At 54.5% G+C, this 19,346-nt stretch overlaps 8 protein-coding genes across 8 annotated transcripts; 4 read left to right on the top strand and 4 right to left on the bottom strand.

The window, feature by feature from the left end:
• Positions 1–1,735: 1,735 nt before the first annotated feature.
• M409DRAFT_16949 (uncharacterized protein) lies at positions 1,736–4,135 on the top strand (the record flags this gene model as incomplete). Its single annotated transcript, XM_033803835.1, has 1 exon — positions 1,736–4,135. The coding sequence occupies one exon, from the start codon at positions 1,736–1,738 to the stop codon at positions 4,133–4,135; it is 2,400 nt and encodes a 799-aa protein (XP_033673888.1).
• Positions 4,136–5,347: 1,212 nt separating this feature from the next.
• M409DRAFT_62632 (glycoside hydrolase family 72 protein) lies at positions 5,348–6,846 on the top strand (the record flags this gene model as incomplete). Its single annotated transcript, XM_033815256.1, has 3 exons — positions 5,348–5,474; positions 5,527–6,187; positions 6,240–6,846. The coding sequence occupies 3 exons, from the start codon at positions 5,348–5,350 to the stop codon at positions 6,844–6,846; spliced, it is 1,395 nt and encodes a 464-aa protein (XP_033673887.1).
• Positions 6,847–7,412: 566 nt separating this feature from the next.
• On the bottom strand, positions 7,413–8,954 carry M409DRAFT_16947 (uncharacterized protein; the record flags this gene model as incomplete). Its single annotated transcript, XM_033803834.1, has 1 exon — positions 7,413–8,954. One exon carries the CDS (start codon positions 8,952–8,954, stop codon positions 7,413–7,415), a length of 1,542 nt encoding a protein of 513 aa, XP_033673886.1.
• An 868-nt stretch (positions 8,955–9,822) lies between these two features.
• On the top strand, positions 9,823–11,076 carry M409DRAFT_62630 (uncharacterized protein; the record flags this gene model as incomplete). Its single annotated transcript, XM_033815255.1, has 1 exon — positions 9,823–11,076. One exon carries the CDS (start codon positions 9,823–9,825, stop codon positions 11,074–11,076), a length of 1,254 nt encoding a protein of 417 aa, XP_033673885.1.
• A 371-nt stretch (positions 11,077–11,447) lies between these two features.
• M409DRAFT_16945 (uncharacterized protein) lies at positions 11,448–12,323 on the bottom strand (the record flags this gene model as incomplete). The annotated part of the gene is made up of 1 exon (XM_033803833.1): positions 11,448–12,323. The coding sequence occupies one exon, from the start codon at positions 12,321–12,323 to the stop codon at positions 11,448–11,450; it is 876 nt and encodes a 291-aa protein (XP_033673884.1).
• Positions 12,324–12,725: 402 nt separating this feature from the next.
• M409DRAFT_49493 (uncharacterized protein) lies at positions 12,726–14,433 on the bottom strand (the record flags this gene model as incomplete). Its single annotated transcript, XM_033811260.1, has 4 exons — positions 12,726–13,042; positions 13,090–13,507; positions 13,564–14,340; positions 14,401–14,433. The coding sequence occupies 4 exons, from the start codon at positions 14,431–14,433 to the stop codon at positions 12,726–12,728; spliced, it is 1,545 nt and encodes a 514-aa protein (XP_033673883.1).
• Positions 14,434–15,048: 615 nt separating this feature from the next.
• M409DRAFT_62639 (uncharacterized protein) lies at positions 15,049–17,786 on the top strand (the record flags this gene model as incomplete). Its single annotated transcript, XM_033815259.1, has 2 exons — positions 15,049–17,155; positions 17,767–17,786. The coding sequence occupies 2 exons, from the start codon at positions 15,049–15,051 to the stop codon at positions 17,784–17,786; spliced, it is 2,127 nt and encodes a 708-aa protein (XP_033673882.1).
• A 431-nt stretch (positions 17,787–18,217) lies between these two features.
• M409DRAFT_49491 (uncharacterized protein) lies at positions 18,218–19,336 on the bottom strand (the record flags this gene model as incomplete). The annotated part of the gene is made up of 2 exons (XM_033811259.1): positions 18,218–19,125; positions 19,177–19,336. The coding sequence occupies 2 exons, from the start codon at positions 19,334–19,336 to the stop codon at positions 18,218–18,220; spliced, it is 1,068 nt and encodes a 355-aa protein (XP_033673881.1).
• Positions 19,337–19,346: the final 10 nt, after the last annotated feature.

The following is a 19,346-nucleotide window of genomic DNA, read 5'->3' as shown; positions in this document are numbered from 1 at the left end:
GTTACGTTGCGAAGTTGTCGGTGTCCTGCGACTTGGCCAAAAACGAAAAGTCGGCGTAACAGGACAAAAAGAGCTTTCTTTCTCAGTCTCGTGCAGCTGGATCGCGAGAGTTCATGCATGGCGTGTTCCCCTGCATCAGGCACAGAACAGGTTCCGAGCTTTCGCGGTGAGTTGGAGAAATTGTTCATCTGTTTCATAATTGCCCGGGAGACCGACCGCTTGCTGGCCGTATTCGTGAGGGTCTGGCAGTCCCATGGTTCGCAGATGCGCTTCGAGGGCAGAGGTCGTGCATTGGTTTGGGGCACCTAACGTTGTAGAGACAGAGAGTGGATCTGCGTCCCCACCAACGCAAGGAGCTTGACGACGGGAGACGCACCAATCCACGTTCAGGGACGGGGTGGTACGCAAGAGGTGCGGCTTTGGATGAGGTGATAAGCCGATCCTGGCCACCACGCCGAGCCGTTTAGGAGGCGGATGAGGGAGGCCACCATCGCGCTGACCTGGCAACGCGCTGCACACACATGCCCAGTGCCCACGCAGCAGACGCAGCGCTCCAACAAACACCCACGGTTGCGTGTGGCCCGCGCGGAGAGGGCTGGACTGTGTGTCTGACGCCCCAGACGGCCAGCAGTCGATCATAAGGCCCGTGTTAAGGCGATCCGACGACGACAACAACAACAGAACGGCATTGAAGCAGGATCGTAGTCAGTAGCATAGCAATGAATTATCCATGTCGCAATACTAAATCATCAATTACACCGCATGCACACGCAATTATTGTTATTCTCCTGCTCGTATCAGCACACGACGACGACACGCCGCGCTCGAGGAGAATGGTTGCCAATCGAGCCAAGAGCGGAGTAGGAGATCCCTGCCAGCCGCGCTTTCCTTAGCGTCCGTGCACGCCTGCCTCAATCTCCCTCACCTTTCTCTCCTTCACCTCCACCACCGCTCGCCTCGACCACCCCCTCCTCCTCTCTTCCTCCACCACGACGCCCTCGCCCGGTGCCTCCAGTCACTTGCTTGACGTCCACTCCTTTATTGTTGCCGTCGTTCTTTTCCGCCGTGGGCGCCGCGCTCTGCCATCATTACCGACTGCCATCGGCTGTGCCTCAGGTAGGCTCCGCAAATCCAGCCAGTCTACTTCAGTACGCCACGCCCTGCATGCGCCGCCGCCGCCGGCAGCGCTTCGACGACTTCTAGCACCGTCACTGACACCTACGCCGCAGGCATTCCCTTCCACACGAGCCCGCACTTCACGCACTGCACCCGTCACCGCACTGCACCACACCACACTCGCCGACCCACCCGCTCCCGCACACGTATACGAATCCGCAGCTACTTCACTGTGCCTTGCAGGCGGTGTTGTCTCTACCTTTCGATGCGACTCTCGACCAATTTCAAAGGGCTTTCGCGCGCATAATCACCCGGCCGCCGCAAATTGCACCTGCAGCTGGACAAAGAAATCGAAATGACCGACGTTGCAGTCGCACGCCCACTGTCAGAGAATCTCGCTGCGATGGCAGCCCCCAGCGCTGGGCCGCAGATTGAGATGCTGCCAAACCCAGACTTCTCCTTCCCTAGGCTGCCACCGCCTGGACAGGACCTGGGCTCCTCACGCCCGTCTACCGGCCACAGCCGACCACAGTCAATGAACATGTCCAGTCACCGACCCCATACTGCAGAGAATACACACCGCCGAGGAGCGTCGATGCTGCCCAATTTTAGCTTCAACATGAGCGATGCTTCAGGCTTGAGCGAACAGCAACCTGAGCCGACACAGACGTCTCCCGCCCGCAGTAGTCACCGAAGAAACAACAGCGAGTTCGTCGGAGGCATTGGTACGACTGCTGTGACAAACTCCAGCCCAACAAGAGGCTCTGGTCCAATGGCAATACCTGAGCGCAAGCCGCGACACAGAGGACACACTAGATCTCGAGTCACCTTGTCCAGCAACGAGTTGAATGCAGCAATTACTCACTCAGATGTCCAACCACGCGTCAGCACTAGCTTGCCGTCAACACCACTGGAGCATCCCATGTATGATACCAACAATGCGTCAGACGCTCACACGTTCGACGATGGTGCCACCAGACCACCATCACGTCCCCGCGTGGAGTTTTCGGACAACGTCGAGTACATTCCGCGGCCATTATCCACTATTTCGTCCGAGACTGAGAGCTCTCTATCAACGGTCAGAGGTCATTCAGTTAACAACAGCATTTCCTCGGTCTTGAGCTTGAGCAGCCCAAGCCCTCAATCCTCGCGCCCACGCGCCATCTCTCTGGAGACCACCATGGAGGACGAGCCCACGTATCGTGCCAAATCCTCATTGGAAATCAGCAAGAGGCTTGAACGCGAAGGCCAATGGCTGAAGGGTGCATCTTCGCGAGAAAACCTCAAGCGGCCATTCTCAGAGCCTGTGAACGAGCCGTCCAAATTGACGTTTGCGCCAAATCCGCCATCAGAGAAGCCCCGGCAGGCGCACAAGAAGAAGCAGTCCATCAGCCACGCCCTGGGCTTCGATCGGAGACGAAGCGAGCCAGCAATTGGCATGCACGCTGTTGAGCCGTCACGCCTGTCTGCAGTGTCGTTGCAAGAGACGTCGCCTTCAGCGCCAGGCTCTGCGATAGAGCGAGGTTTTCCCGTGGATCGCCGCTCATCTTCGCGGAAGTTGAAGGACTGGGCAGTGTCCAAGATCTCACGAAAGGCCAGAGAGAGCGGCAAACCGGATGCAGAACAAGAAGTTGCGCGCGAACAGCAAGCACCTGACGAGAGTCCACTGAGTGAGCCTGCTGTTGCTGAGACCGATCTCGACGCTGTATTCAATCTCGATGCCGATGAAGTCACTACCAGCAACGACTACAGCAGACGACAATTTGAATTCGTGACCCCAAGCAGCATCCAATACGAGAGTGAAGATAGCGCCGACCATGGTACGGTGCTAGATCTGGACGCAGCGCTTGGCCCTTTCAAGACACCACCATTGGGAACCCGGCCGCGGAAAGAGCTTCATAGCAGCCGTGGTACGCGGGACTTTATTGGACCTGGCTTGCACTACCATCCAAATCCGATGCACCGACGCACGGAAAGCGCTCCAATGCTCACTCCATTTGAGCAGATGAGGAGCTCGACTCCGCCTAACGACATCATGGCCGACGTGTTCGAAGAGGATGAGGAGCACGAGGAGGACAGTACTCTCGCAGCCAGACCTACTAGTGCTTACTCTACGCAAGACGACGAAGGCAGCATGGGCGTGAAGATTGTCGATTCTGACATTGGCGCAACCCAATCAGCTCCAGGCTTGAGTCTCGACGATGGTCTTCGCATTCAGCACGATGAGTGGGAGCTTGAGCGACCAATGACATCCTATGGCAACGTGAGCTCCAGGCTGTCGACACCAATTCTGGACCGACGAGCGTCTTCTGTCATCGAAGATACCATCTTCGAAGAAGCCAGCCCTGTGGAGCCAGCAATTGTGGAGGCTCATGAGGAGCCAAGAGCTCACTCCCTGACCAAGTCTTCCGACAGTAGCGAGACACCGACGATCTTGGCTACAGACAACGGGATGCTGGCATTGCCTGACGGTCAGCCGTCATTGACAACTCCTGAAAGCTATCATTCATCAGCATTTTCGTCACCAGATCTCAGGGGACGACAGAGTTCGTTCGAGACTTCTCGGGTGGGCACTTCAGCATCTTCGATTACCGACAATCGCACCATGAGCTCGTACACAACTTGCGAGCAAGCGCAAGACATGCGCATCTCGGTAGACGATGTACCATCTTTGACCAGCAGCCGTTCTACGATGTTGAGCACCATGCACGCGAATTCATCCCGGCGCGATGTAAGCGGTTTACGCACGCCCTCGGTGGCTTCGGGCACGCTGGATTCTGCGACTCTGGCGAACGAGCGGCGTCGGAAGCGGTCCAGCATCCAGAGTCTTTCACAGCTCATGGGGAACTCGTTTGGACCCCGACCTAATGGAATGGACGATTCTCGGCCGCAGACAGCTTCTGATTCACTCATGGCTCCGAACACTGCACCCAAGAAGAAAGAACACCGACTGAAGAAGTTGATGGGCGCACTCTGGAAGACCAAGCACCGACAGGCGAGCACATCCACGGTCTCGTGAAATGGCGAGGGTGGCGAGCAGGACACGTTACTGTAATGATAGTTAATATTTGGGCGAAGGCCAGGGAAGGGATTGAAGTTTTATGAGCGTTACGCACTGCAGGAATCATTCGACAGGTACTCTGACGGAGGCTATTGGATGGGAGAGGTTGGAGTTGATCTTTTGCGGGAGTTAGTTGGGGGTTCATGTAGAGGCGGGCCAAGGTCACGGTCTACGCCAACACGGGAAAGGTGGCGACGGTCGTCCAATGCAGATGGCACGAGAAGGACCGTCACGTTGTGATCTGGGACAGGTCACCCATGAGGTATGCATAAGTATAGCACGCAATTGATGAACAATGAAGACTACAAGAGCTCCAATTTTACACGTATGTTCTGTATCTGTGGTTCTTACCATACGATGTCATTCATCGATGCATTTCAATGACATACACTTTCTTTGCCATACGACGGCGAATCACGGCGAGATCTCGTAAGGGTGGGTCGGGTGGAGTGTCTGGGGGAGGAGCCAGTTGGGGCATGTACGAGCCAAATATATCAACCCTGTCTTCCCCGTCCAATGCAGAGCATTCCGACGCTGCGTCCACAGCCAGAAAGAAGTGGTGTGGGCGATGACAGCATAGCCAGCGAAGCCTCGATCTTGGCAGCGACGAAACGACACGCAAGCGAACGGTAGTTTCATGAAGGTCGTTTCCAGCGGTGGCTCGCATCGGCGCGGACGAGTGGTGGTGGTGAGAAGCCTTTTCGCCAATGATCGCAGCGCAGGTAAGCTCGGCTAGCGTGTTGATCGTAACCTTGCTGCGGCGGATGGGGCTCGTGGATTGGCTGGCGGGATGCTTGTACCTGCGGCACTAGCTTCTCCTGCTTGGCAGAGCCTCATGGTCAGGAGAGCGGAGAGACAGCGAGGGAGGAGGGAGGCAAAAAGCTGGTGGTGTGTGCTGCGGCTCCGTCGCGTTTGAGTCTCCTACCTCGTTCCTGCCTTTTCTCTTCCCTCCACACCTCCTTCCCATTATTCACGCCTTCTTCACCACCACGCTCGTTGCACCTTCTTTGAACTGTCTCGCCTTCGTTTCGAGACTTTCTCGTCCCGTCGTTTCTTCTATCCTGACATTCGCCGCGCGCACGCGACGACCACACTCGCCTGTCTCCGAATTTCCACGGGACTGCCCCCGTTTTCGTTTTGCTTACGCCAACTACTAATTCACGATACATCATGAAGGCCTCTCTCGCCTTGGCCGCTGCGTCGGCTGCGCTCGCCAACGCCGTCGCTACCCCAGTTCAGATCAGGGCCGACAGTAGCTCTTCCGGCTCCGTTCCAACTGTGACCGTCAAGGGAAACGGCAAGTCTTCGCCTCGACTCACCAACTCCATCGCATTACTGACCATCTTCAGCTTTCTTCGCTGGCGACAAGCGCTTCTACATCCGTGGTGTCGACTACCAGCCTGGTGGCTCTTCCCAGGCCGAAGACCCCATCGCAGACACCGACAAGTGCCAGAGAGACATTGCTGAGTTCAAGAAGCTGGGCATCAACACCGTCCGTGTCTACACGGTCGACAACACCGCCAACCATGACGAGTGCATGAACGCGCTGGCAGCTGCTGGCATTTACCTCGCGCTGGACGTGAACACCCCCAAATACTCCATCAACCGGGCCGACCCAGCTGTCTCATACAACGACATGTACCTCCAGAGCATCTTCGCCACCATCGATGCCTTCCAGAAGTACGACAACACGCTGCTCTTCTTCTCCGGAAACGAGGTCATCAACGCCGATAACAACACCAACTGCGCTCCTTACATCAAGGCCGTCACCCGTGATATGAAGTCCTACATCCAGAGCCGTGGTTACCGCTCCGTCCCTGTCGGCTACTCCGCCGCCGATGTCGAGAGCAACCGCTACGAGATGGCTTCCTACATGAACTGCGGTACTGACGACCAGCGAAGTGATTTCTTTGCTTTCAACGACTACTCGTGGTGCGACCCTTCATCCTATCAAAAATCTGGCTGGGACCAGAAGGTGCAGCAATACGGCAATTACAGCATCCCGCTCTTGTAAGTTTGACACTAAACCCTCATCTCCGAGACCAGAACTAATCTTTCATAGCCTGTCTGAATACGGCTGCATTACGAATCAGCGTAAGTTTGAGGAAGTCGAGGCACTCTACGGTGACCAGATGACCCCGGTCTACTCTGGCGGTCTCGTCTACGAGTACTCGGAGGAGGGCAGCGGCTACGGTCTTGTTAAGATCAACGGCAACTCCGTGACGGAGACTTCCGACTTCCAGTCTCTCATGCAAGCCTACAAAAACACCAACCCACAGGGTGACGGTGGCTACAAGGAGGACGGCAAGGCCAGCGAATGCCCATCCGAGAGTAGCACTTGGGAGGTCAAGGATTTCTCCGGCCAAGAGCTTCCCGACATGCCAAAGGCTGCTCAGAGCTTCCTCAAGGATGGTGCTGGCAAGGGTCCAGGTCTCCAGGGCAAGGGCAGCCAGTCTGGAAGCGACACTTCTGGTGGCCAGTCTACAGGTACCGCCACCGCAGGTAGTGGCAGCGTCACCGCCCAGGCCTCGGGCTCATCAGGCTCGGGCTCTGCAAGCTCTTCTTCCGCCGCCGCCAGCCCTCTTCTCTTGGGCGAGGTTGGATACACTCCGTTCATCTGCTCTGGATTCGTGGCTCTCTTCACCATGTTCGGCATGATCCTCGTGTAAATGCTTTTCTCGGCATTGAAGATATCTGAAAGCATCAATGTTAAGAGAAAGCATGGAAGGGAGAAAGATTTGTTGATCGGAATGGAAGACATGGTGCTCTTTGCCATCGGCATTTCCCTGGCGTTTATACAAACTGATCTGTGAGATGGGCATTTGCCTGTCTTCCGGATCCAGGTGCAGCTGGCTGGCTACATCAACGACTTGGGGAGACATCCGGCGAGGTGGCCCTCCTCTTTTTGGGTTTGAGGGTCAAACACTGCAGAGACGTTACTCATTGGCAGTTCTTTTCATGATGGAGTTTGGATTTTGAAGTACATACGTAATCCAACAAGAATAGAAAGTATTAAAACTCAAGATATGTTCGTTCGATTCATCACGCGGTCTTAAAATAAGACGTGCAGCGTGTCTCGGCAGCCATGTGAAAGCGACTGTTAGGCCGAGCTTTTCACCCGTCTTCAGCTATCACGGAGAACGATGAGCGTGATTCACTTAACGTGGTCATCGAGAGTTCGCATGAGGAAATGATTGTGAATTGAATCGCTAGGTACGACTTCCAAGTGCTTAATCTAATCTTCGAGATCCGGCGCCTTCTTCCGTCCCCAAACCTCATCTGCATCCCTCCTCCCCCTGGTCTCTGGCACCCACCACGTGATGAACGTCCCAAACAAGAGCGCAAACGCCGCAAAGATGAAGTATACCTGCCCCTTGCCCATCTTATCGTTGATGAGTGGGAAGAATTGTGCGACGATGAACGTGGCAATCCAGTTGGCTGCCAGCGCCCAGGACTGCGTGGCGCCGACGGCTTCCGTGTTGACGAGCTCGGAGGCGAGGATGAATGGGATAGGGCCGAGGCCGAAGCCGAAGGAGGCGACGAAGAGGATGACGGAGACGGCGCTGAGGATTTTGATGGAGTTCATGATGCCCGCGGCTAGGAGGATTGAGCTGATGCCCATGCCGGAGATGGAGATGAGGAGGCAGGTTTTGCGGCCCCAGCGATCGGAGAGAGGGGCGCAGGAGGTGGTGATGACGACGTTGACGGCGGCGACGAGGACGTTGAGGATGGCGGAGTTGGCCGCGAGGAGGTCGGAGAGGAGGCCGACGCCGTACATGACGATGCTGTTGATGCCGGTGAATTGCTGGGCGACCATTATCATCGTGACGGCGAAGACGGCGGGCGCGTAGTCGGGGTGTTTGAGGACGCCGAATACGCCGACGTTCTGGCGGTGTTGTTGGCTTGGTCTTCTCAGTAGACGAGGGGCGCCACTGTTTGTGTCTTCGTTCCCGTCGTTTCCTGCTGCAAGTAATCTTTCCTCTTCTTCGTCTTGATCTCCTGTTGCCCAGCCTGACAATTCGTCTTCGACATTGGCATTCTCCCCTCTTATCCTCTGTAATATTTTCCTCGCACTAGTTGTTTTGCCTTTTTCCGCCAACCACTTCGGACTCTCTTGACCACCAAGCACAAGTCCCAGAGCTTGTATAAGACCAATCAAACCCCCCACGGCAAGTATGATTCTCCAAAGTTGCCCTCTGCTCAAGAACAGCCCAAGCGCCTGTGTTATGAGGATACCACAGTTGGTCAAGATTTGCGTGAAAGCGCCAAAGAACCCTCTCTTGCTCGGTGGGGAAATCTCGCTGATGTAGATGGGCACCACCACTGTGGCAGCGCCTGCTCCGACTCCAGATACAAGTCGTCCTATGGCCAGCATGGGAACATTGATGGAGGGAGCTTCGAGGGCGGGACCTACGACCGCGAAGGCGGACGAGTAGATCATGGTCAGCAGTCTGCCCTGCTTTGCGGTGACGGGGCCAGCAGATAGAGCGCCAATGAGACCTCCCAGCGTGAAGAAGGACGACACGACGCCGAACTCGGTCGGGTTCATGGGGAGACATTGCGGGAGAGGACCGCCGTTTTCGGGTGAGGTTTGAGTCAAGGCGTTCTTGATTCGATGGAAGGTAGATGTGCCTAGGCTCTCCTTGACGCATGTTATGACTTGTTGGGGAGCATTGAGCTCTGCGAGATGGTAGCCGAAGAGGAGAGGGCCGAGGGTTGCGGTCAGGAGCAGGTAGAGGAAGTAGGGCGTGAGGTCGGCGAGGGCTTTTGGTGCCATGCTGGCTGGACGATGCTCTATTGGGAGTTGGGCTCGTTTCTCATCGCAGCAGAGATGCAGGTGGGGATGGTGCGTTTCTTCACATGCAGGCAGCTCTCCGAGGGCAGCGCGTGAGGTGAATGCTTGGGCGGGGAGCTAATACTGCCGAAGAACTGCCGAGTGGGGATGTTCTTTCTGCCGACGGTCGATGAAGCAGCTTAACGAGCTGGATTGAAAGAAAGGGCAGCAATTGAACCGGATCAAAAGCATCGGTCGAGCACCACATGAGATCTGTCCCTGCGACGATTCGCACATGCGACGCTAGCGAGCACGTTGTCGACGCAGCGGCGGCCCGATGCGCCTGTTCTGCAACCTACGTCGATACGAAGCGAACCCATCTCGTGCTCGAGCGAGCTACATCATCGTCTAGTAGCTTTCCAGCACCTCCACCCGCACGCACGCACGCACGCCTGACCGGAGCAGCGGTTGATGTCAATTTGCGCGGTACAAGCCCGCCGGAAGCATGGCCTCCCATCCTGCTCCAGCCAGCGCCAGCGCCGGCTCAGTGCAGGCCCAGGGTCTGAAAAGGAGCGCACAGGCTGCTTTTGAAGGTCAGTCCCGCCGACTTCGAGGCTCGTGGTTCAACGCTATTGCGAGCTACTATTCCTTCTTTCCCCATGCGGCACGGTTGGCATAGAAAGACGGTCTCGTAGATGCCTTAAGCGGAAAATCTCACGCTACAAATCCTCCACCACCTTGCCACTTCCTTACGAAATCCTCGGCTACCGGCTCAGGCTCGCAATCGTCCACGCTTGCCGTCATGCTGTGAGATATCATTCAAACGCTTATACCTTCGCCAGAGCCTCCCGAAACCCCGGCCATCGTCAAGATGAATGGCACCCCGTATGCCCCTCAGCGGCATATCAACGACCATTACGATATCGTCGGCTTCATCTCCAGCGGCACGTACGGCCGGGTGTATAAGGCGGTATGCAAACGAACGCCCGGATCAAGTCAGCCTTCGAGCCAGGCCAAGCATCCCGATGGCAGGACGATCGAGGCTTTTGCGATCAAGAAATTCAAGCCGGACAAGGAAGGCGAGCTCCAGTATACCGGAATATCTCAATCGGCTATTCGAGAAATGGCGCTGTGCACTGAATTGAGCCATCCTGCTCTCATTCATCTCGTGGAGATCATCCTTGAGTCGAAGTGCATTTTCATGGTGTTTGAGTATGCAGAGCATGACTTGCTTCAGATCATTCACCACCACAGCCTGTTGCCGCGAACGCCCATCCCAGCTTCTGCTCTTCGCTCCTGCATGTATCAAATCTTCTCCGGCCTGCTCTATCTCCACCAGAACTGGGTGATACATCGGGATCTGAAACCCGCGAATATCATGGTTACCTCGTCTGGAGCTATCAAGATTGGAGATCTGGGTCTTGCACGTTTGTTCTACAAGCCGTTACATGCACTGTTCTCGGGCGACAAGGTCGTCGTGACCATCTGGTATCGTGCGCCAGAGCTACTTCTTGGAAGTCGCCATTACACCCCAGCAATCGATCTCTGGGCCGTTGGCTGTATCTTCGCCGAGCTGTTGTCCTTGAGACCTATCTTCAAGGGAGAGGAGGCAAAACAGGATTCCAAGAAGGCTGTCCCCTTCCAACGTAACCAGATGGGCAAGATTGGAGAAATTCTCGGACTGCCTAAGAAAGCCGACTGGCCGCTCTTACCAGCTATGCCTGAGTTTCCCAACCTGCAGACTGTCAATATGCACAACCCCGGTGTGAACCGACCGCTTGGGCTGGACAAGTGGTATCGTAACACGATTCAGAACAACAACTATGGTGGCCCGCAATCACCACCACCGGACGACAGTGCTCTAGATCTCCTGAAGAAGTTGCTGGAGTATGACCCATTGAAGAGGCTCACTGCTGAACAAGCTCTCAAACACCCCTACTTCACCGGCGATGGCAAGCTACCTTCCTGGAACTGCTTCGAGGGCCTGGAGACCAAGTATCCGCCTCGAAAAGTGAGCACGGATGCTCATGAGATCGGCACTGGCAGTCTGCCGGGTACGAAGCGTAGCGGACTGCCGGATGACACTTTGCTTCGGCCGCCTCAGAAGAAGATGAGGGATGGCTGAGGAGACAGAGCTGCGGCACGGAATATATTTACATCTGACATTGGTATGTCAAACTCCGCTCGCCCGAGACGCTGGACGCAGGGAGATCGAAATAGAGCAGAACGAGTTTGGCCATGCTCGAAGACTTCCTCTTCTCCCAGACATGGACGGCAGCAATAGAGGAGCCGAATCGAATGATTGGCTTGGATTTGAAGAACGCAAATGTTCAGTCGCAATGTCCACGATGCATTGGCGACCCGTGACAAGATATTGATGTGGCTATCCTTTGGGCGGTTGGGAAGAGCTCACAACAATCATCGCTTCTGGAAGTTACTGTTGAGGTATGCCATGATACAGTGATATAGATACAGCATGTACACTACACTTTTACCTCAAATGCGCGCTTTCAACGGCGCAAGCGAGAACGTCGACCAGAAATCCCTACTATCATAACACCGCCCCAACGTCTGCATACTCCTCGGCAAAGCCTGCACCCTCTCCTCGGTCATCAACTCATAAACCCACTTCGCCTGCTCACTCGGCTCCCTACTCGGATCCTCATCTTCCCGATCCCCCTCCGCCCACCCAGCAAACAACGTCCACCAGTCATACACCAACCCATCCGTAAGCATATACCTCTGACTCTGACTCGAGATCCAATTGCCCATAACCGCCACCACCGCCCGCGCGACATCAACCCCATGGATCAAATGCACGCTCTTCTTATTCCTCACATCCTCCTTCGTCTTCGCCACGCGGTCCACCCACTTCCGCGCATCCCTCTCCCCGCCGTGCAAGCCCGCGAGGTTCAGCACGCAGCCCCCTAACGTGAGGAGCTCGTCTTCGGCGACGGCGCGTTTGTTCGTGGTATCGTAGGGCGATTTCCTATCCACCCAGAGGGAGGACTGAGGGATCTGCCAGATCCCCGTGCTTCCTAGCTGGATGAAGCGCACGTCGTGGTTTCCTTTGCCCTGCGCTTTGGAGTAGCCGTGGACGAGTTGAGAGGATTGGCCGGGGCCTGTTAGGGGGAAGGTTATGAGGATGTGTTTTGCGGAGGGGAGGGCGGCGAATTGGCTCTTTTCTTTGGTCGTGGTTGTGGAGTCTTTTTTCTCGTCCGGGTCGAAGGACCATTTGATTGTTTCGACGCCGGCGACTTTGCGGCCGTCGCGCGTCGTGGCGGCGAAGGTGAGGTTTTGGGATTTGAGGAGCGGGATCAGGAAGGTCGAGGTCCAGCCGGCGCCGAGGATGAGGAGGTCGAGGTCTTGCATTGTTTGTTCGTCTGTGTTGTGGTTTGGACGGATCGAGGATACGAGAAAGATCTTGTCTTGTTATAGGTACTTAGCTTTTCAATGGCATGTCTTGTTTGGGACAGTGCATGGAATTGTGATGCCTGGTGAAAGGAGACGGGACAGGCTGGGTATGTGTTGGGAGGATTGAAGGTCTGGACGGGAGCTTTGAGGTGTCAATGATGCTTTGGTAAGAGTGAGGCTCGTGTTGTGCCGTCATCGCGAGCTCGGTGCGATCTTGAACTTTCCTACAGGGCTGGAGCTTCATCCTCCTTACTTCTACATACTTACCTTCCGGGAATCTCCACGATACAGGCGGGAGAAAGAGTGAGCTAATTGCACAGTGTGACCATCGTTGCGATCTCTACCACCATTTCTAGGCTTTCAGGCCGCACCGCCGGCAGCCTTCTTGATCTTCTCAGCATCAAGCCTCTTCCAATTTCCCAAGAATCCAACGAGCGTGGCGGCTCCGAAGGCAGCAGTGGAAATGATGAAGACGTTTTTCAAACCAGCGACGTAGGCATCGATGACGATGGATGTCTGCTCAGCAGTGAAGACTTTTCGAATCTCCGTGGCTCCCGTCCCTAAGGCCACTGCAGGATCAATCCCGGGCAAGTTGGCGGCAATGTACTTGATCAACTCGTTGTTGAAGGCACACTGCGCTGCTGAGATGAATATGGATCCACCGAGGGTAAGAAAGACTGGATGAGTGTCAGCTCGTTCTGGTCGAGAGCACTCAAAGACTTACAGTTTATAACGGCAGTTGCCTGCGACAGATCTTCAGGTCGGCATTGGACTTGTGCGTTCTGCAGTGCGACCTGCATGGTCAGACCAACTGCGACCCCGACCAGGATCTGATAACCTATCCAATTGCCAGTAGACGTCGACTCGTCCATGGTGTACAGGAGGCCGCACCCAATGGTGCCAAGTGTTCCACCAACGACCCAGAACAGAGGTGTGATCCCGATCTTGGTGTATGCAAAGCCTTGTGCAATGGCAGCGAAGGTGAGCGGTAAGATCAAAGCCAGCATTCTGACACCGGATCCGATTGGGCTCGCATTGTCAACGCTTTGGAAGTAGATTGGAAGGTAGTAGAGGGTTACGAAGTAGAAGCCGCTGAAGAAGACCAGGAAAAGTGAGCCGGTCCAGATGTATCGCTCGGCGAACTGATATGGTCATTAGTATTGCCTTTGGGAGAAGAGTAACTGAACAGGCGACTTACCAGCCGTGGCACGATCATGGCGTACTCCTTCTGGTACAGCTCCCAGACGACGAAAACCGCCAGAATGGCGACGAAGCCTACCAAGAGGCCGATTACAACGCTGCTATCCCACGCATACGTCTGACCGCCATATTGGAGAGCGAGGATGTACGAGATGAGCAACGCCATCATCAGAGCCGCCCCCACGAGATCTAGCTGAAAGAACTTCTCTTTGAGCGAGGCTGCTACTGGCTTCGCGTTTGTGGGGAGCTTGAAGAAGAACATAGTGATCACCACGGCGAGCCCACCGATCGGGAGGTTGATGTAGAAGCACTTGACCTGGTCAGCGACGCATTCGAAACTCGAAGACGGCCATTCTCTTACCCATCGCCAGGACACCTTCTCCGTAAAAGCACCACCGATCAAGGGACCAAGCACTGCAGCGATGGCGTACGTCGCACCTAGCATACCGAGAAACTGAGGACGTTTCTCTGGTGGAGCGGCAAATCCAATGATCGTGAAAAGTCCAACGGTCACACCGGATCCACCAAGACCAGCAATTGCTCGACCGACAATCAGCGTCGTTGGATCCTGAGCTACAGCGCAGACCAGACTGCCAACCTCAAAGACCACCATGGCAACCAGATACCAGATCTTGATGTGGAAGTACTTGAACAACTTTCCCCAGGTCGATTGAAAGCCACCGAACGTCATGAAGTATGCGGCTCCATACCACGATACCTTGCTTAGGTCTTTGAATTGATCTGTGATCTTCGGGATCGCTGTGCTGAGGATGGTCTGGGAAACACCCTCGTCAGCTGCATACCCTCAAGACTGTGCTTGGTCCAGTGGACTTACATTGTCGAGTGCTACCAGGAACATCCCCAGCATGAGGGAACCGACCAAGGCGCCCAAGACGGCTCCGCCTGCATAGTCTTCAGACTTTTCCACGAGAGTGTCGTCAGGCTGCTTCTCTTCTTTTGGTGGGATTGGTTCTGCCATGGTGCGAAGCTTGAGAGATGTCTTTCTTCATTTCGAAAAAGGGAGAGAGTGGTACTTAAAGAAGCATTGAGAGAAAGCACCTACATCTTTGACTGGTACCTTCGGTCGAAGGCATGTGGGCTTGCTCATCAAATCATTGAAGCGGCCAGGATGGGAGAATGCAACAGAGCGCCAGACGTTCGTCCGAGAAATCATCTCTAATTTGGACCCTACCCTCGTCGTCCCGCTCAAAGTGGAACGCCTGGCATCTTCAGTCATCCCTCCGACCTTTAGAGCGACCAGGCTCTGAGTCGTTCTCCAAGTTGCTCAGAAAGCTTGCAAGGAATGGGGATAGGTGTTCCACTTTGAGACCTCTTCATTCGACCGAGCTGCCCCATTTCGTCCGATGCGTTTGTCAGCCTCGGACATCTCCCATCATCATCCCATCTTTGTCCTCGGTCGAACAACATTCTGGACTGACTTTCATTCGAGCGTCCAGTTGTATTACCACGACTTATAGCGACGATGAACACCACGATTGGGACCGAGCCGGACGAAGAGGTGCCTGTCAAACGTCGAAAACTGAGGAAAGGGACTCGCAGTTGCTTGGACTGTAGAAGGAGGAAAGTCAAGTGTATCTTTGCAACGCACAGCAGTGCCAGATGCATCGTGTGTGAGAGAAGAGGTGTGCAGTGTGTCAGTCAATACGACTCTCCCACACACGACAGCGACAAGACTGGTGATGACGGTGGCAATGGCGTCGATGCTCGAGTTCTTGTGGGGAACGATGGAGACTTGGGCCATGGAGAACAAGACGGCCCACTAACGCTGGGCGATACTTTTCCCACGCCTCAATCGGTGGAGACACCGTTCCCCACAGGCAGACATTCTTACCGGATCGCGGATGGACCACCACAGTCTTACGCATCGATCAGAGAGGCGCTCATCCGCGCTCTACCTTGTGAGAACGACATCCGGCTCCTCTCTAACAGACTCAGCACGCTCTCGGCATTGCAGTATGAGACGGACTACAGATACCATGGGACGTGGTCGGACAAGACTTCGAAGCGTCCTATGCCGTTCAGAGATCTTCTGCATCCGGAGAGACATCCCACTATGTTGGCGAGACAAATGCTGCTGTCTGCCGCTGCTGTGCAACATCTATCACCCAAAGAGCTCGTGTCCGGCCTCGGCGAACACCACCATATCATCATGAAAAGGCTAGCGGAATCTGCCATCCAGTGGGTTAACATGAATGACACGTTGCTGGGTTCATTGGAGTCGCTGGAGAATCTCATCTTCGAGATGTTCTATCACGTCGAAAGCAGCAATCTCCGTCGAGCCTGGATCACGACCCACCGAGCTGTCACAGCTGCACAGATGCTTGGACTCCATCGACCCGGCCGTCATCGCTTCACGCGAATCAGTAATGAGAGGGATCTTGATCCGGATCTCATGTGGATTACCGTCGTCTCGATGGAGCGTATGCTATCCCTACTGCTCGGATTGCCCACCAGCACAAGCAATATGTCTCTCTTGTCTCACACGTCAAGTATTTCCTCCAATACCAATAGCTTGTCCGCGCTGGTAGCGAGCTTAGCTGGTAAGATTCTCGAACGCAACGACGAGGACTGCGCACAAACGGCGCTGGACATGACGATTCACATAGATCGAGAAATCATCGTTGCTGCCGAACAGATGCCGTCTGAGTTCTGGCGACCACTGGGCTTTTCGGGACTGGAGAGAGACTCCGTACAAGCTTTAATGGAAACCCGTCGAGCCTTTGGCCATATGTGCTATTACAGCCTCGTGCTACAACTACATCTGCCGCACATGCTGCACCCTTCCAATGCTGCTCGACGATTACATTCCAAAATCGCGTGCGTCAATGCTAGCAGAGAGGTACTGACCCGAGAGATTGAAATGCGGACGTTCAATCCTATTGCGGCTTGCTGTCGTATGAGCGACTTCCTGGCGCTTATTGTGGGCATGTCTTTGATGATAGGCCATATCACCAGCCATTCTGGGAATGAATCGGATCAACTCTTGAGACATCAGCGATTAGGTGACCGTGCAACGGTGAAGCGGGCTCTTGATTGCATCACTCCAATGTCTGACATACATGGCGATAGCCTTGCTGAAAGATGTGCTGTTCTCTTGAAGAACCTCCTGGCAATCGAAGAGGATGCTTCACGACAGTATCATCTTCGTACAAGCGGGTCACACGATGCTGGAGATGGCCGAGACAATCAGCGGGACGTTCTGAACATGCGGGTGCCGTACCTGGGTGGCATCCAGATATCTCGCAATGGGGTTGCGGCCATGCCTGCAGCCAAAATGGAGCAGGCTAAGGCTCTGTCAGAAGAGAGCGTGACCATTGGAGGACTTGGATCCATGTTTGTGCAGCAGGTCTCCACGATGGACTCCGACGAAGGCCGTGACACTGCCGCGACTTCACTGACACAGCAGGACAACAGTCAACCAAATCAACAGCCTCAAGCATCACACGGTACACCAGCGGCAATAACGGGCTCACCAATTCAACACGATTCAATGTTCCCAGATGCGGCCGCGGACTTCGACGAGTGGGTGTTCCAAGGCGTAGATACTGCGTTCATGGAGACCTTGATGAGTGGAAGTGCCATTCCATTCTCAGACGACCTTGGCGTTGACAGATGGGATACCAGCACCTTACCGTAAGGTATAAGATCATGATGGGTGAGAAATCAGGAATAATGAGATGGTTGCCTTGGCATCTTTACATCATCAATGTTCGACAAATGCAGCCTTGCTGGTTGGCTTGGCGATGGCGCTGTTGGAGGTTTGTGATGGTGCAAAGACAGGACGATGACCTGTGTAGATCAAACTCATCACTCATGTCTGGTGATCTTTCTATTCTCTCAAATCTGGTTTTCACGAGGTCGTGGCAAGGAGTGAAGTCGAAATGTCTCTGCGCACGGACCCTCGCTCGAGTCCACGAGCTGTCATCGAACTTCAACTTTCAGCCTTCACGATTCTCTTCAAATATTCACCGTCATCACACCATGATACACTTCTCCTTCCCACGATACCCATCACCCTAACAACATGGTGCGTACTACCCGTCTCTCCGGTCTCCAGCGGGACGTCCTCGCCCTGTACCGAAAATGTCTTCGTGCCGCACGAGCGAAACCCTCCGACACGCGACCCAATTTCGAGGCCTTCGCCCGGCGAGAATTCGAGAAGAATATCGATCGGGATAAGAAGGATTTCCAGACCATTGAGTTCTTGTTGAGGAAAGGCGAGAGGCAGTTGGAGACGTATGAGGCGCCGAATATCACGAATATTGCTGGGTGAAAGAGTCGAAACCTCGAATATATATGGAACTCGAGGCCATCTCTTATCGGATCTATACTTCTACTCAGAGAAGTGATAACTCAGAGCGCAGTCTGTTGCGACGCCTTCTATGTGAGTCTTTGCATCTTCGTTTTTTACATTCACTATGATGAACATAGAGAATTCTGCAATGCTCACGGTTTCCGCGTCCTTTGGACACGAAGCCCATGGGGATTATTCCAAAACTACACTTGATCTGAGGTCACATAATGATGGACACGTCTGAAATAAAGAACTCATTCGGACTGAGGCTGATATATACATCGCAGAGGAGGCATGTACGCTGCACGGCTAATGCTAAGAATCTTGAGGTTCATGTCTACTCTTTGAGTTCTGGCGTATCAGCATGCTCCAGCGCCGCCAATGGGCCGTCATAACGCCCACCAGCGATCTCCGCGCTGGCAAGGAGACTGTCAATCTCCTTCAGATCGTTCTCGCTGAGGTCAACCTCGACCAAGTTCTCCTTGACACGCTCTGGGCTCGAAGCACCTGGAATGGGGATGATCGTCGGCATGCCTGGCTTCCTGCTCTGTGCTCGTACCCAGGCCAAAGCGACCTGACCAGAAGTACAACCTTTCCTCTTCGAGATCTGCTCAAGTTCATTTACCACTTTGAGGTTCTTGTCGAAGTTCTCGGGATAGAAGCGGGGAATGTGGTGGCGAAGATCGTCTGCTGGAATATCGCTGGGGCTTTTGATCTGGCCGGTGAGAAATCCTCTACCCAGTGGACTGTAGGCCGCGATCGGAATGTGAAGCTCTGCGCAGACCTTTGCAACGTCGTTGTCCAAGATCTGTGTCGAGAAGAGACTGAATTCGACCTCCACACACGCAACCTTGACTTCTTTGGCTGCGCGTCGAATGGTGTTTGCGCTGCACTCTGACAGAGCAATACCGCCGAGCTTGCCAGCCTTGACGTATTCATTTGCCGCTCGCATGCTGATCTCAATCGGGGTCGTTGGGTCAGCACGAGCCGCCTCCCAGATATCCAGCTTCTTGGTGCCGGCAAGGACTGTAAGGCACTCGTCAATGCTGCGTCGAGTGTTTTCTGCAGATCCGTCGGGTCTGCGGCCACCCTTTTCTATGCCACCTTTGATGGATAGCACGACTTTAGAAGCGTCCTTTGGGTACTTCTCAAAGTATTCGCGAAGCAGGTGCAGACTGTTCCTCTCCACAGTACCATAAATCTCGCCTCCGTTCCAGAAATTGGACTTGTTCTCGAGGGCAGTCTCTGCGGGATAGTTAGAACGATCTCACAGTCGTAAATATCGAAATTACCTACTCATTGCCTCGAAACACTGCTCCTGCGATGGAGGGTTGGATCTCCATGTCAAGCCCATGAGTCCATAGCCAGTGTGATGGACCTTTTGTCCAACGATTTTGATGTCGTCCTTGTTCAGGTTCAGGACGTCCTTTGCCTTCTCGACCACATTGGATGCCATTGTGGATGTT

The sequence above is a fragment of the Zasmidium cellare genome, assembly GCF_010093935.1.
Source record: "Zasmidium cellare ATCC 36951 unplaced genomic scaffold M409scaffold_2, whole genome shotgun sequence".
In the NCBI taxonomy this organism is placed as follows: domain Eukaryota; kingdom Fungi; phylum Ascomycota; class Dothideomycetes; order Mycosphaerellales; family Mycosphaerellaceae; genus Zasmidium; species Zasmidium cellare.
The sequence above is the reverse complement of the archived record's forward strand: the minus strand, read 5'-3'. Positions and strand labels throughout refer to the sequence as shown.